Source organism: Rhinolophus hipposideros, assembly GCF_964194185.1.
Source record: "Rhinolophus hipposideros genome assembly, chromosome: 16".
Lineage (NCBI taxonomy): Eukaryota > Metazoa > Chordata > Mammalia > Chiroptera > Rhinolophidae > Rhinolophus > Rhinolophus hipposideros.
This window is the reverse complement of record NC_138062.1, coordinates 24,663,015-24,676,851: the sequence shown is the minus strand read 5'-3', so window position 1 is coordinate 24,676,851 and position 13,837 is coordinate 24,663,015. Positions and strand designations below refer to the sequence as shown.

The following is a 13,837-nucleotide window of genomic DNA, read 5'->3' as shown; positions in this document are numbered from 1 at the left end:
CTAACACAGAAACAAAGACCTAGAAAAGCCAGTCACCACCATGGTGGGCCACAGGGCAGGGAGCCATGAAAACTACCCCTGAGGGAGAACTACAAACCTACCTGGAGGCCAGAACGTCACTTAGCCAGGTTTGCTGGGCACCTCTGACTGCAGCAGGCCCTGGGCGAGGCTCAGGGGATACAGTGGAGAGCCAAATCAGACAGTCCCTGCTTTCATCGGGGGTTAAATTCCATACAGTGAAGGGAAGAGTGGCTAAGTGACCACATAATGGGGTGTGTGGTTATTTAATGGGGATACACATTCTAAGGGGGGAAGGAACACCGTTCTACTACAGTCCAACATGGATTCTGAACTAGAATGGGAGAGATTCCGTGAAGAACTTGAGCTGATAAATGAAGAATGAAATAAGGGCTAATTTGGAGAAAAGTTGGACAAGGGGGAGTGGGAGGGAAACTGCAGGCATAAAGGACCTGTGGCAGGAATGGAAAGGGCCTGTGCAAGCAAATAGAGGGAGGCTAGTGAGACTGTAATGCAGGTGGTGTGTGACATAGGTGACAAAAGACCCGGCAGCACATTGTGTCAGGCCTTACTGGAGCCACACTAAGGATTGGGTTTAAATCCTAAAACCTATAGGAGTGCACTGAAAGGTGTTGAGCAGGTGACTAAATGAGGTCCAACTTGCATTTTTGGGAAAAGGACTAGAAAGGGCCAAAGTATATGCTGGCAGACCAGTTAAGGGGCTACTACAGCAGTCCAGGAGGGCCCGGGTATGGAAAAGGGCAGTGGGCACCATGTAGGAGGTGCCAGGAGCAAGGATAACCCGCACGCTCTCTTCACATCAAGATTTCATGCCGGCCTCTCTATGAGACCCTTAATTCCATGTGCCCTTCAATTAACCCCATTAACTCATCTGGACACCCATCTCGGTTTCAACACTTTTATCGACACTAATATGGCATCTGGCACTCAAAGCCCCAGTCTCGGTCACCAGAGAAACCTGGCCCTTCTCAGCTGCCCCCGCTTTGCTGAAGAAGGGCCCTGAGATAAGGCTAAAAATGTACATGCAAAAAAACCCCTGCTGTCGGCATATGCAAGTGAAGCTTATCCTCGGGCCCTTTCGAGCCCTTACAAATATGCAAGTCAGATCACATCAGTCTCCTGCTTAATACCTTTCAGTACATCCCCTTTGGTCTTAGGATTTAAACCAAAGCAAAAGGTGCAAATGAAAAGAAATCTTCCTTAAAATCCTGGAAGGAGGGACTCTTCAATTTATAAAGAAGAAAACAGTATTAAACATCCTTAAGAATTGTGTATGTGGTGACAAAGCTCCCAGACATTACATTACAGGTAAATTAGCTGTGGTTGTCTCGCCTACTAGAATATAAACTCCAGGAAGACAGAAATGCTAGACCAACTCCTGGCCTACAGCAGAGGCCCAAGGAGACTGTTGAATGAAAGACAGCCCCAGGTACTCCTGTGACTGACAAAAAAGTCTAAGCACTGTTCTTTATTTGCTAATCAGAAAGAAAGGGTAGGTAAGGGGGTAAGGTTCATAAGCTTGGTTTAAGAGCTTTCTTCAATTTCAAAAGTTATCTATTGTTATAAGGAACTATGGATAATCAAAGAAAAAAATGACCAAACCTATATGCTATTAGTAAAATGCATATTAAAAGATGGAAAGGTATCATTGTATACCTTCAAAAACATCAAATACATTTTTTGCAATAAGCCACACACACAGGAAGGACGGGAAGCAGGGAGATGGGAAGAGAGTAAAACCTTCCTGGAGGAATATCATTACTGGTGACCAGGGAGGTCTGTCTCCCTAAAAAGCAACCTGGCAAGATTTAATAAGCTCTATAAAATGGTTCATAGTGTCTCACTAAAGAATCTCTCTTTACGCAGTATACCCCAAGGAAACAGATAATCCAAGGGGAAATAAAGAAAGTTATAAAATACGTACATGGCCTAAGGGTAATAATAATGAAAAACTGGCAACATTTCAAATGAGTAACAATAGTATTAAGAAAACTATGAAATGTCAACACCATGGACTGTACAGTTATTAAAAAGAAATATAGATTCCACTGACCTTTTACATACCTACACTATTTCCTTATATAGCAGGACTTTTTTTCAAAAAGCAGAAAAAAGTATCTCAATTCTGACTATGTAAAGGGGCTGTATTTATACTCTGCAAAACACACATAAATTTAGAGAAATACAAAGTTTGGTGTCAACGACCATTCAAAATAAGCCTACTATTAAAATTACCTGTGTTTGTGAAAGCTGAATGCTCTGGACCTGTGGAAGCAGAAAATAAGCATTTGGGAGCTGCTTTGCAGACCCTTCTGTAGAGATTCTGCGAGTGCCAATTCCAGATACCTGGATGGAGGGGCGGGGGAAGAGAAAGAGGGAGACTTCTCTGTTAATTTTGAAAACAAACTTGCCATAATGCTAAAATGCCTTTCCAAAGGAAATCTGTATTTATCACCCTGGCATTCACAACCCTATCCAATTATTTCATTTATCTTTGTTTACCAAAAGAAAAAAAAAGTAACAAAAGTTGCTGTATTTAAGCTGAATGTTCCTCACTACAGCAAATCTTTCCACAAATAGTCAACTTTTCTGATATGGGACCAGGTGTTTAATGGAATCCAGTAAGAATTAACCATAAAAATGGCTAGATATATCTTGGCACTTAAATTCCTTCATATCATGTCCTCTTAAAGATGTCACAGGTGCAACTTAAGATAAAGATCCCTAACTACTTTTGTGAATCACAACACAAAAAGATACTCTCCTTCCCTAGTGCCTTGATATGAATAATGAGTTTCCTGAGGACTGGCCCCCAAGCACGAAATCCGTGTTCCCTGATGAGCCCGGGAAGCGGGGAATCTAAGTCACTAGAAAATACCCCTATAGCTCCCTCCCTCTGGACCATTTGTGAAGTGAGGGCCATGGGTTTTGACAGCCTGCTGTATTTTATACTAGAAACCAGTATGGTAGATCTCTTTGTTTTGTTCTAATACCCTTCAAAGATCCATGGTGAGAGCAAGCTCTGCACTGCAAACTGAAGACAGCCAAATGGAGGCTGGTGCGCAAATTTAAGGGGGGCAGAAGATAGGGAAGGCTGGTGAGTTAGCATCATTGATAGCCTTAGAATATTAATGGCAGAAACAAGGTGGCATCATTTCCAAAAGGTTTCTTGAAACTATCCCAACCCCTAGGTTAAGCCAACAACCAAAGTAAGTGACAAAAGTTACTTACATGATAGGAAAGGATTCCATGTGAGGAGGTATTAATAAATAAAGAACTTTCAATGTTCCCTTCTTCAGTAGGTAAGAAAATAATTCTGAAGGAAGTTTTCCCCAATGCTGGGATTACCTGAAAGAAGGAACCTAATTAGCCATTTGGAATGGGCCCCTTTGAAAAAAATTTTTCCCCTCAGCCTTTCTTTTTGACAACTTCTGTGAACAGATGTTTGCATATTCTGCACCCTTGATTCATAAGTATCATGAATTTCTGAGAATCTCCCAAATGAGTCAACATCCAATAATCTAAAAGAGTATTTCGAGGAACATGGCACGGACTTACGGGAAGATAGTCGCCAAGTCCTTTCACTTTGGGTTGGAGCTGCTGCCTCCCATCTTTTCCCTCCTCTTCCACACCCATGTGTTCAATGCCTTTAACTAAAAGACAGTTCTAGCTCTACTGAGACAAAGAGAACTACCAATGTACAAACATGCTGATACTTAATAAAAGTCAGGGATCGTGCTTATTATTCAGAGAGACGATCATAAACAAAATACTGGGCTCCATCTCCTTGGTCCCAGTTTTTTTGTTTTTGTTCGTTTGTTTTTTTTAATGCATCAGGTAGACAAAAGGAAGCAAAATAAGTAAGTTAAAATCCATTAGTAACTGGGACCTTCATTAAAAGTTAAAGACCGTTAAAATTAAAACTATTTGAAGACTAGGGTCTTAATCTCTGTGTTAGGATAGAAACAGCTTTGTAAGGAGCCATTCACTCACTACCTCTTACTCCTACATTTAGAAATGGATTCTAACGATCTTATAGCTTAGTAGGTTTGCCAGGTGAAGAGATCATGATATATTCACCCATACATCCACTTAAACTTGTATTAGTTACTAAATGCTTCAGCATTTGTAGTCATTTCAAAACCAATAATGAGTTTTTTTAATGATGGAAAGTCACATCAAATACACATCCATTACCACCTAGTTTGATGCTTTAAACTTTCTTTTTTCCCATGGAGATATGTCAAAAGCCACCAAAATTATGAATATGAACAACTGCAAAAAATAAATGCTAAAGCAAACACACAGAAGGAAAGAGTTTGGGTAGCAGAAATAAGGGAGACAGGGAGCAGAAAGTAAAAACTTCAGGCCAAAGCAAGCAGAAACCCTGGCAGCCCGCCACAGCATAGTTTCCAAGAGTACATCAACACTTACTCTGCAATGAACAGGAGGCACATGAAAATGTCTAGCAGCTGTAAACACTGAATTCACCACGACCTCGCTATCCCTACTTGGGTTATAAGCATAGAGAATCTTGGCTGCAGGGTGTCCCAGGAACCTAGCATGACAAAAAAGAAGAAAAAGCAATGTATTGTGTCGTTATAAATATATCCATCCATCCATCTATTCATCTGTCCATCCACATATATACTTTAAACCATGAAGTGTTTTGATGTTCATTACAAAGTTAAAAGCAACAATTATCAAATCCTGTTATTAATAAAGCATCTAATCCACAACAATCAAAAAGAAAAAATCCTTTCTTTTATAAAACTTATGCCCACCCATAGTAGCCACCCCACTGGTTTTTGTGTTAGAAGAATTTAACCCATCTAGACCATTACGTGCTTGCAAAAAACACACAGTGGGAACTGGGTACTTGTCTGATGTGAGGCTCTAAATCAAATGAAAATATGTTTAGATAAGAAAATTTACTCATAGAAAAACCCAAGTTTCTTAGGGTTTGTTTCCTGAGCAATAAATTTAAGGAGGCTTTGTGTGTGTTGGGTGGGGGGTGGGGGCGACAGGGAATGGACTTCTGGACTTCAACTCGCAGAGACTTTATTAAGTCTTATAAAATGAAAACTTAATTGTTGCTAAAAACCATTCTTCTAAGAAAAATGAAAACCCTACGTCACTGTCTAGCAGTGGTTCTTGTCCATTTAAATCATGAGTCTTTCATAGCACTCTGATGAAGGATTGGCTTCTGCCTCCATAACATGCACACACAAAAGTTGATACATAATTTCAAAACTTTCCATGAATCTCAGATGAAGAATCTCTGCTTGACAGCAAATAACCTAACTGATACAGACCTTTATTTTGATTTTCCCACACAAGGTTGGCTCTGACAAAGGAACTACAAGAGAAAAGGAGCTGGTTTCTGGCCCACCTAACCTGGAGCTACCTGAAATGTTCCCTTTATCACTTACCTTTGGTTCCTACTGTCCAATGCCAAATTCACTCTAGTTAAATTACAATGCAATAAACAGAGAGCCTGCAAACATTTCACTAAAGTCATTTCTCTAGTATTAATTAATACCCTCAGTGGCAGACACCTCAATCAATATACAGTTCTCATTAGTAAGGCCCAGAAATAAAATAAAACTATATTCTAAATTCAGCAAAAAAAAAAAAAAAAAAATCAAAAAACACATTGACGTTATGCTTGTATTTCTCTGACTTTATTCTGATTTCTGTGATATTAAGAAATGTGTGCTTTTAGGAAAACAAAATTAAGTTGTTTCTCTTATATACAATGGGATTTCAAAAATACTATATTATCACCATCAAGTCCTTGGGGTTTTTCTTCTAGCCTTTCCTCCCATTTTTAATCACAGGTCTTAACTGAAGGTTTACTATGTCCAATGTGTATTTTAAAAAATAAATCCTTTACAGCCAGCTACAAGTAAAATACAAGAGTGTAATTAAAACTTTTTTTTTTAAAGAGTGTTCTTAGATACTAAAAATTTTTTATACAACCATAAGCATAAAGGGTCACCTCAGAAAGTCCTACCTCAAGAGTACAAGGTCCATATTTGCCTTTTCACTTAAATTGAATAAAAAGGACTTCTGTGGTTTTAGGTAAATAATAGGAACCAATCAGCAATGTTGTTAATACTTATCCTCAAAGCTTTAAATACTAAATCACATAAGTGGAACACAAGATTTCTCATTTCAAAGGATACAACTCTCTCTCAGAGAAACAAGTTAGAAAATAAGGCTGCAAAGCTGCAATGTATTATAACAGAGCCCAGTGACTGCCTCCACCAGAAATCTCACCAGACCTGACAGAGGGTGCCGGCTGAGACCAGGTTACCACTGCGCTATTTTTATTCTATTTTTTTAAATTCTATTTTTAAAAGTGTTGTGCGGATAAGAGTTTCCTTCACTAGTGACAACTGGAAGATGCTCTATTAATTTAATGCTACAAAAGAATGATTAAAATCTCTTATGAACGATTAGCACTTTTCATATCAGGACCAGAATATTAACCCTTAAAACAAACCCTAAGAAGCAGGCAGAGGGCAACTGAATCACATGATCCCGATTCTGCATTCTAGGAGGAAACCAAAGCTATGAAAAGTGATGGGGTGTGTCCATGGCCAACATCAAAATAAACAACACCCAGCAAAAGCTACACTAGGGCAGTGAAGAGATCAGAACTCTCCGCTAAAAGTTTTCATCTAATGCCTGTAAATTATGTCATGTATCAGAAGTGAGAGAAAACAACTAATTTTTAAACTGTTCAAATTTAAACTATACTTTGTTCGTACTGAGATTTTTTTAAAATTTCAGCAAAAACAATTTATTCCCAGAATCATATCCTCCATAGATCTCACTCATAAGAAAAATAGTATAGGGGTGTGCTGGCTCAAAAATCAGAAGATTTACTCGGTCAATTCTAGTGAAACGACCTTGGGCAAACTGCATTACCCCTCTGCAACAAATGCATGAACACATCTCTTAGTACACGCTTGCGCACGCGCGCACACACGACTGTCTTCTGAGAACTACGTATACAAGTACTACGTAAACATAAACGAAGCATCCAAAGGTGACTCAAGTCTGAAAGTTAGCAACCTTTTCAATTAAAGACTTTAAACACCACTTTGACCTGCTTCCAACTATCAGGAACAGCAATTGCTATATATAGTTAATTAACCCATGTGGCTAACATATACATACATGTGCACCGAGTACAGAATTTCATGTTACTGAAGAATAAATATATTACACACAGCCAGCGTCCTATGACCTGGAATTGTTATCCTACTCTAACTTACTACTACCCATCTTATTACAGCTACCCGTCTATATAATATAGTCTTTAAAATAGACCCTGCATTAAAATTTCTTATTACAATAAAAACTTTCCACAAAAGCAAAGTGCTCCCTCAGAATTTGAAATCAGTGAGGTTTTATTATAAATGTAGCTTCTTCTAAAAAAATTTCTTTACCTAGGAGTAAAAATAATAAAAATTCTTAAGTGAAAACGCAGACAGCTAGAATCTTATAAAATCAGCAATTTCCCTTCACACTTTTCTCTCTTCCTTTTACAGAATCTCCTGTAAAAGCTCAACAAGGTACTCGTAAATTGAAAATGTCATTTTCCCTCACGGCAGCGCTAATCTTTTGATGATCAGAAGAAAACGGAAAGAAGGACACCCAGATGACTAAAGGACACACCAGGAGACCCCTCCCGACCCACCCCAGATACTCTAGTAACACCATGGCTCCTTCATTCACATAACTTTTCTTGTAATTCAGCAAAACTCTTCGTAAAACTGAAGTGATATTTCAGGCTGCTAAAGCAAGCAGAGCTTTTACACCTGAAACACTCTTTCACTTCCAGCCTTGAAACTCTACTAATTTGAAATTCGATCTATGTAATGCAGCAATATTCTGCATTCAGGGAGTTTAACATGTTAAGCTGCAAACTTGATCACAGCCAACAAGAGTCCTTAAACTTGCCCTCCTTCCAGACAGCTTCATCCTTCTCTTCATCCCTCAGCCGATACTCAAATCGCCTTCCCTTCATCTCACGGTTCTTCACACGACTTAACGTAAGTAATTACAGCTTACAGGCTGTCTTCCCCACTTAACTTGTTGCTAAAGTCTTAACCATAATAACTATTGTCTGCACAATGCAATTCTGAATCCTGAAGCATAGTGAGCAGTAAAAAAGATTGAGGAAATGAATCTAATAAAAAGAATTCAGAAACCATCAATATTTAAAGTTTTCTATTCTAAAATAACCTGATTTGTTTCAGAAACACAAGGACTTAACATTGACTTCTTATTAAATTCCAATCACTATAAATTATTACAAGGCATGTTTATTAAAAATTATAGAAAGGGCTAAAACAATTCTTACACTCTCTTTTTCTCAAAAAATATTCCTTTTAACAAGACCCAGGATCAATATCCCTTGATATTATTAATATACTTTAAAAGTATTTAACATCATGCATATATAAGATATCCTGAAAGCAAATAATGCAAATAAGTTATTAAAAATTACAAAGAAAAGATACTCACTGAATTCCAAAATCCAGAACTGATGGCTGAAAATGTAAGCCCTTTCCACTAAATAGTTTGTCTGAGAAGCTAAAAAAAAGAAAAAAAAAAGGGAGAGATTAATTTTTGTTGTAGTTTAACATTTGAATAAAATACACACACACAAAGGATATGCTTAGGCCAAAGGCTCTTATGAGATACAACTTTACTCCCATATAGATGAGTCTGAACTAGACTTTAAATGCTAAAGTTGAATTATTATAAGTCTGATAATTCTACAGCTGCAAAAATTTAAGATACTCTTAGATTATGGTTAATATAACTTCATATCAAATGTACAGATTGTATAAGCATTCAGACAAAAATGGGGGTGGCTTCATTTCTGGAGGAATTCAGATAACATGACTATTTTCATAAACCCCAAATCAAGAAAAGACATACAAATAAGGGGGATGAGGGTGGGAGTAGGGGGCTGGAGAAGTTGGGAGCTTTGGCTTCTAAATTTGTTAGGCTACCTGTAAGAGGGAAAGGATGGGGCTTGTAGCCAGGGTTGTTCCTGAAGGCTGAAACCATCACCAGATCTGCCTTTTTAAGGATAACCATCACATAAAATCTCACATGGTAGGACACTTTTCAGCAGTTTTTAACCATTATTATGATTTCATTTTCCTTCAGAATCAAAAGCTACCAATTAATATACCAAAAAGTATATAAAGAAAACATGTAAAAGAAAAAACATAAGCTATAACAATATATAAGCACATGTAAAGACATAAAATACAAAAAACATGTAAAATATGTAATATATAAATATATGTGTATTATACACATACATATATACCTATCCATGTATACATGCATATATACACATACACACACATGTACATAGATACATACATGTATACAATATACATACACCAAGAAACTATCAACTGTCAGACATACATATATACCTATCCATGTATACATGCATATATACACATACACACACATGTACATAGATACATACACGTATACAATATACATACACCAAGAAACTATCAACTGCCAGACGACATTTTAAAAGCTATGTAATTCAAAAATATTTAACTGGAGGAGCTCCTAAATGTAACAAGTATAACTGTTTTCAAAGACTCAAGCAAACTTTCCAAAATACAATCTTTCCATTTTCTGTTCCCCACAAGTAGCTCTCCACCAAGCATGGTTCAGAGGCTGGTCCAGGAGTAGACATCGGAGTTTCAAACCTGTTGGCCAACAGAAGCTTTGTGACCTTCACCAATCCCTCTCCCATTTTCCTCGAAGGTGTAAACATTATAAAGACCAAGAACCCCTTCCAAAATCCTCAGCTTGTAAGGAGAATTCTGGATGCAATCTTTTCTTCCTCCCTCCATTTTTCTGCCTCTATCTAAGCTTCCCTTTCTCCGTCCTCTGTCCATCGACTCCTTTCTCTGTTATCTCCTATCTGTAACTCCTTTATTCTATCTCCAACATCAGCTGTATGAATAATAAAGATGACATCTCAGTCTCCATCTGCCTAACTTCTGCCAACCTCTCCTCTTGTGTTGAGCTCGGCAGAGAAGAGGCATGCTATTTACTGGGCCTCCTCAAACCCCACAAGGCTGGGACTAACTCCAAGACTTGCTTGCAAAAATGGCCACTAACACACCCAGTAGCTTCCAGAAATGTTTTTGAAGAGCCACAGGAGGTGACGAACATCAACAGGTGTCCCCAACAGCAGATGCACTATGCCACCCCACTCCAAACAGAGCTGGCCAGTGCTCAGCATTCCAGAAGAAAAAGAAAACAGACAAGTTCACATGCCAGAAATTATCTTACAAAGGTCAAGCTACTGTGTAAGTAATAAGCAAAATTATTATTGACAGTCTCCTTCCGGCCTTGTGTACCAAAAGTGGATTTATCATCAGATTTCACATACAACTTCTGAATACAGACGGTTTGGGGGCTTAACGTAATTCACCAAGATCACATAGCTACTAAGACGCAGAGCCAACATTCATTCCAATGCAGATCTGTCCGGGTCAGAAATACGAACCCGGTATGATGTGCAGGCCTAGCTAAATTCGCATGACCTACCCAAGGAACTGAGGCCCACGGGGTGAAGGCTTGGGCTTCAGAGTCCAGGCAAACCTGGCTCCCAGGTCCGAGGCCATCACTTTCTAGTCCTGAGGTGCCTGACTACTCTCAAGTCCTAGCCTCAGGATCCGTGAAGTGAAGATGACAACAGTACCTACCTTGCAGTCATCATGAGTTGAAAATGAGATGACAATGCCTTTGCTTCATGATGGGCACACAGTTAGGTGCAATAAATATTAGACTGTGTTACAAAGAAGATGATTCTCATCTAACGAGAAAAGCAGTGAGAACAGAGGCAATCGAGCTTGGAGTCAGACCTGACTCTGGGTTTAAAAGTCCCAAATGGGTTAATAGCCATTATCTCTGAACAGAACAAATGAAATAGAAACCTGGGTCATCCGATAGCACACCTGATTTCTAAGTTCCATAATCAGGAAGTTTTACATACCCAATGAAAACCAGACATTTAAGGTCCAACCCAAAGCAATATGATAGAAATAGTCAGAATTTCTTTCACGTCAAATAAAACTCTATCTTGACCTCACACGGGAGAATATCTTGACCTCACAGGGGAGAAATAAAACTATGTCAATATTTTTTCCCTAAAAGTCAGAGAGCAGATTCATCTTTCTCACTGGTCAGTTGTAGCTGACTTGACTTTATGGTTTGGAAACTAGATCAAGTTGCAAGGAGATCTACCATCACTATGTAAAGTTGCAGGTTAGGTCTCACAGATAAAACCATTTTAGACATAGATATTTGCCTGCACACACATATACACGCCCTCAAGCATTTATTAAAGACTCAAGGGGGGGAAAAGCTGCGAACCACCAAAATTTAGTCAACTATGGACATCAACAATTATCCAAAAATACCAGTGCTAGCTAAGAAATTACACTGTTTGAAGATGCCAAAGTCTTCATTTCTAAATTGACAGCTTCAAAGAAACAGATCAAGCTACAAGAGTGGCTGCCATAAAAGATAGAATTTCCTCCCTTTTCCCCTTTCTCTCAAAAGCCAGTATTAACCATTTCACCTTTGTTCCCTTAATGATACAGATGATTCTTTTATGTCGTAGTTTACCTGGCCTCTTTCAGTCTTAGGGGTCCCCACGTCTGGCATAAACACTTGACACTTGTAAAAATAAATTATAAATGTATGCCACATAGTTCTAATTTTCACCCTTTCCCCATCCGCAAGATAATTTACAAGGAAAAGTCCTTTATCAAAATAAATAAATAAACAAACAAACAAATAAATAAATAAGAGGGGGCAGCTGGATGGCTCAGTTGGTTAGAGCACAGTTCTCTTAACAACAGTTGCCTGTTGGATTCCCACATGGGCCAGTGAGCTGCGCCCTCCACAACTAGATTGAAGACAACAAGCTGCCACTGAGCTTCTAGAGGGGCAGCCAGACGGCTCAGGTGGTTAGAGCACCGCTCTTAACAACAAGGTTGCTGGTTCAATTCCCCATGGGATGGTGGGCTGCACCCCCTGCAACTAAGATTGAACACAGCAACTGGACTTGGAGCTGAGCTGCGCCCTCCACAACTAGATTGAAGGACAACGACTTGGAGCTGATGGGCCCTGGAGAAACACACTGTTCCCCCAATATTCCCCAATAAAAAATTTTTAAAACGGGGGTGGGGGGTGGCCATTTTGCTTCCATGACTGGAGCTAAGCATAGGGATAAGAAATAAAAGTGACAGTAATCTGAGGTGAGTGAGCTCTTGTTTACAGGAATCCTGTCCCACACATTTGCACGGCCCTTATTCTAAAGACACCCACCTTTCCCTCAGCAGCACAGCACGTGGACAAGGAATTCCACACATTATTTTGAAAGAATATCTTTGCCTTAGGATTACCTAACATTTTTTTTAAATCTTTTTTTTTTTTTAAACTTTAGTTGCCATTTTCTCTATGTAAAACAAACATAGTTCCAAACAGTGGCTAGAATACGAGAAAAGAAATTTCGCTGGAAATGAGAAGACCTGGATTCTGGTCCCGGCTACGACATCAGCTCGCATGGGACACAGGCTTCACTTTCCTCTTTGGTACATTGAGAGAGCTGAACTAGGTGATGCTGAGATCCTTAGAACAGTGTTTGGATGCCCGGACTCCTTATTCTTAGGAAAATGACATCTCCCTATGGATACACCCTTTTAGAAAAATTTAGATACACCCTTTTAGAAAAATTCAGTCCGGTAACTTAGATGTGGAAATGCATTAACAACAACCAACTGTTGTGGCCATTTGCAAACGTTGCTAAAACACGTCATTTCAAACACCAAGCTCCACCTCTCCGGAATGGGCAACAAGGCCCAGGGACTGCAGACCCAGCTTCACAACTCTTGGCAATTTAGCTTGGCTACACCGGAGCAGGCAGCCAGCCCAAGGCAGCTTCTCCCCCTTGAGATTCTACTCCAGGGAGCCGGACATGGATCATGCAAGCTGGGCAAGCCAAACTTGAAGATCAAGAGAGTTCAAAGAGAGAAAAGGAGAAACCTACCTAAAAAAAAGAAAAAGTCAGGAAAGTCTTCCAAGAGGTGGAGAGGGGAACGGGCCTCAACAAACAGCTAACGTGAATGAAAACTAAGTGGAGGCCCCTTTCAGGACAGCTAACAGGATGAGGGAAGATGCAAAGGCTTAGGCAAGCACAGGCCACATTTGGAGAAGACCACCTGAGCAAGGAAAACACACTAGAAAGTCAGCCTGTTCTCTGCGTGGTAGAGTACAGGGCATAAATCAGGGAATAGAGTGTGAGCAGTGAGGGAAGGAGAAAGCTGAGATGAGGGCAGCCTTGGGAGCACACTGCAGCTAACAAAGAAAGCTGCACTGGACTGTGACGATGGTGACACAGCGGACGAGTCAGACGCTCGCCGTAACACTCCATGAAACAAGTCATATGTACCACGGCTCTGTGCGGCCCCTATGCCTCAAGGCAAACCCATGGTTGCACTAATTTCTAGAGAACACTGCAATGTTTCAGAAGAGGGCCTGCAGAGGCCAGAGTCCTTTCAGATCAAATGAGAAAAAAAGTTTGCCTTCTAATAGGGACCTGAGAAACAACAGCGACCACCTACAAGGATGGTGCGACTGTCTGGTTTTCCATATTTCTGAACGCAAGGCCTTTCACCTGTCTCTAGAAGCCCAACATCTACAGCCAGCTGTCTTTCAAATGTCA

General features: G+C 39.6%; 1 protein-coding gene across 3 annotated transcripts in view; it reads right to left on the bottom strand.

Moving 5' to 3' along the window:
- TMEM131L (transmembrane 131 like) overlaps positions 1-13,837 on the bottom strand; it is a 142,597-nt gene that overhangs the window by 64,155 nt on the left and 64,605 nt on the right. For 2 of the 3 annotated variants that reach the window (XM_081077147.1, XM_081077148.1), the window contains exons 4-7: positions 8,581-8,649; positions 4,474-4,597; positions 3,271-3,387; positions 2,275-2,385 (exon numbers count right to left, since the gene is read on the bottom strand). In XM_081077147.1, the coding sequence (XP_080933273.1) occupies positions 2,275-2,385; positions 3,271-3,387; positions 4,474-4,597; positions 8,581-8,649 (421 nt within the window). Of the gene's footprint in view, positions 1-2,274; positions 2,386-3,270; positions 3,388-4,473; positions 4,598-6,055; positions 6,329-8,580; positions 8,650-13,837 lie in introns of those variants that run through there. The other variant, XM_081077149.1, reaches the window with a different exon arrangement.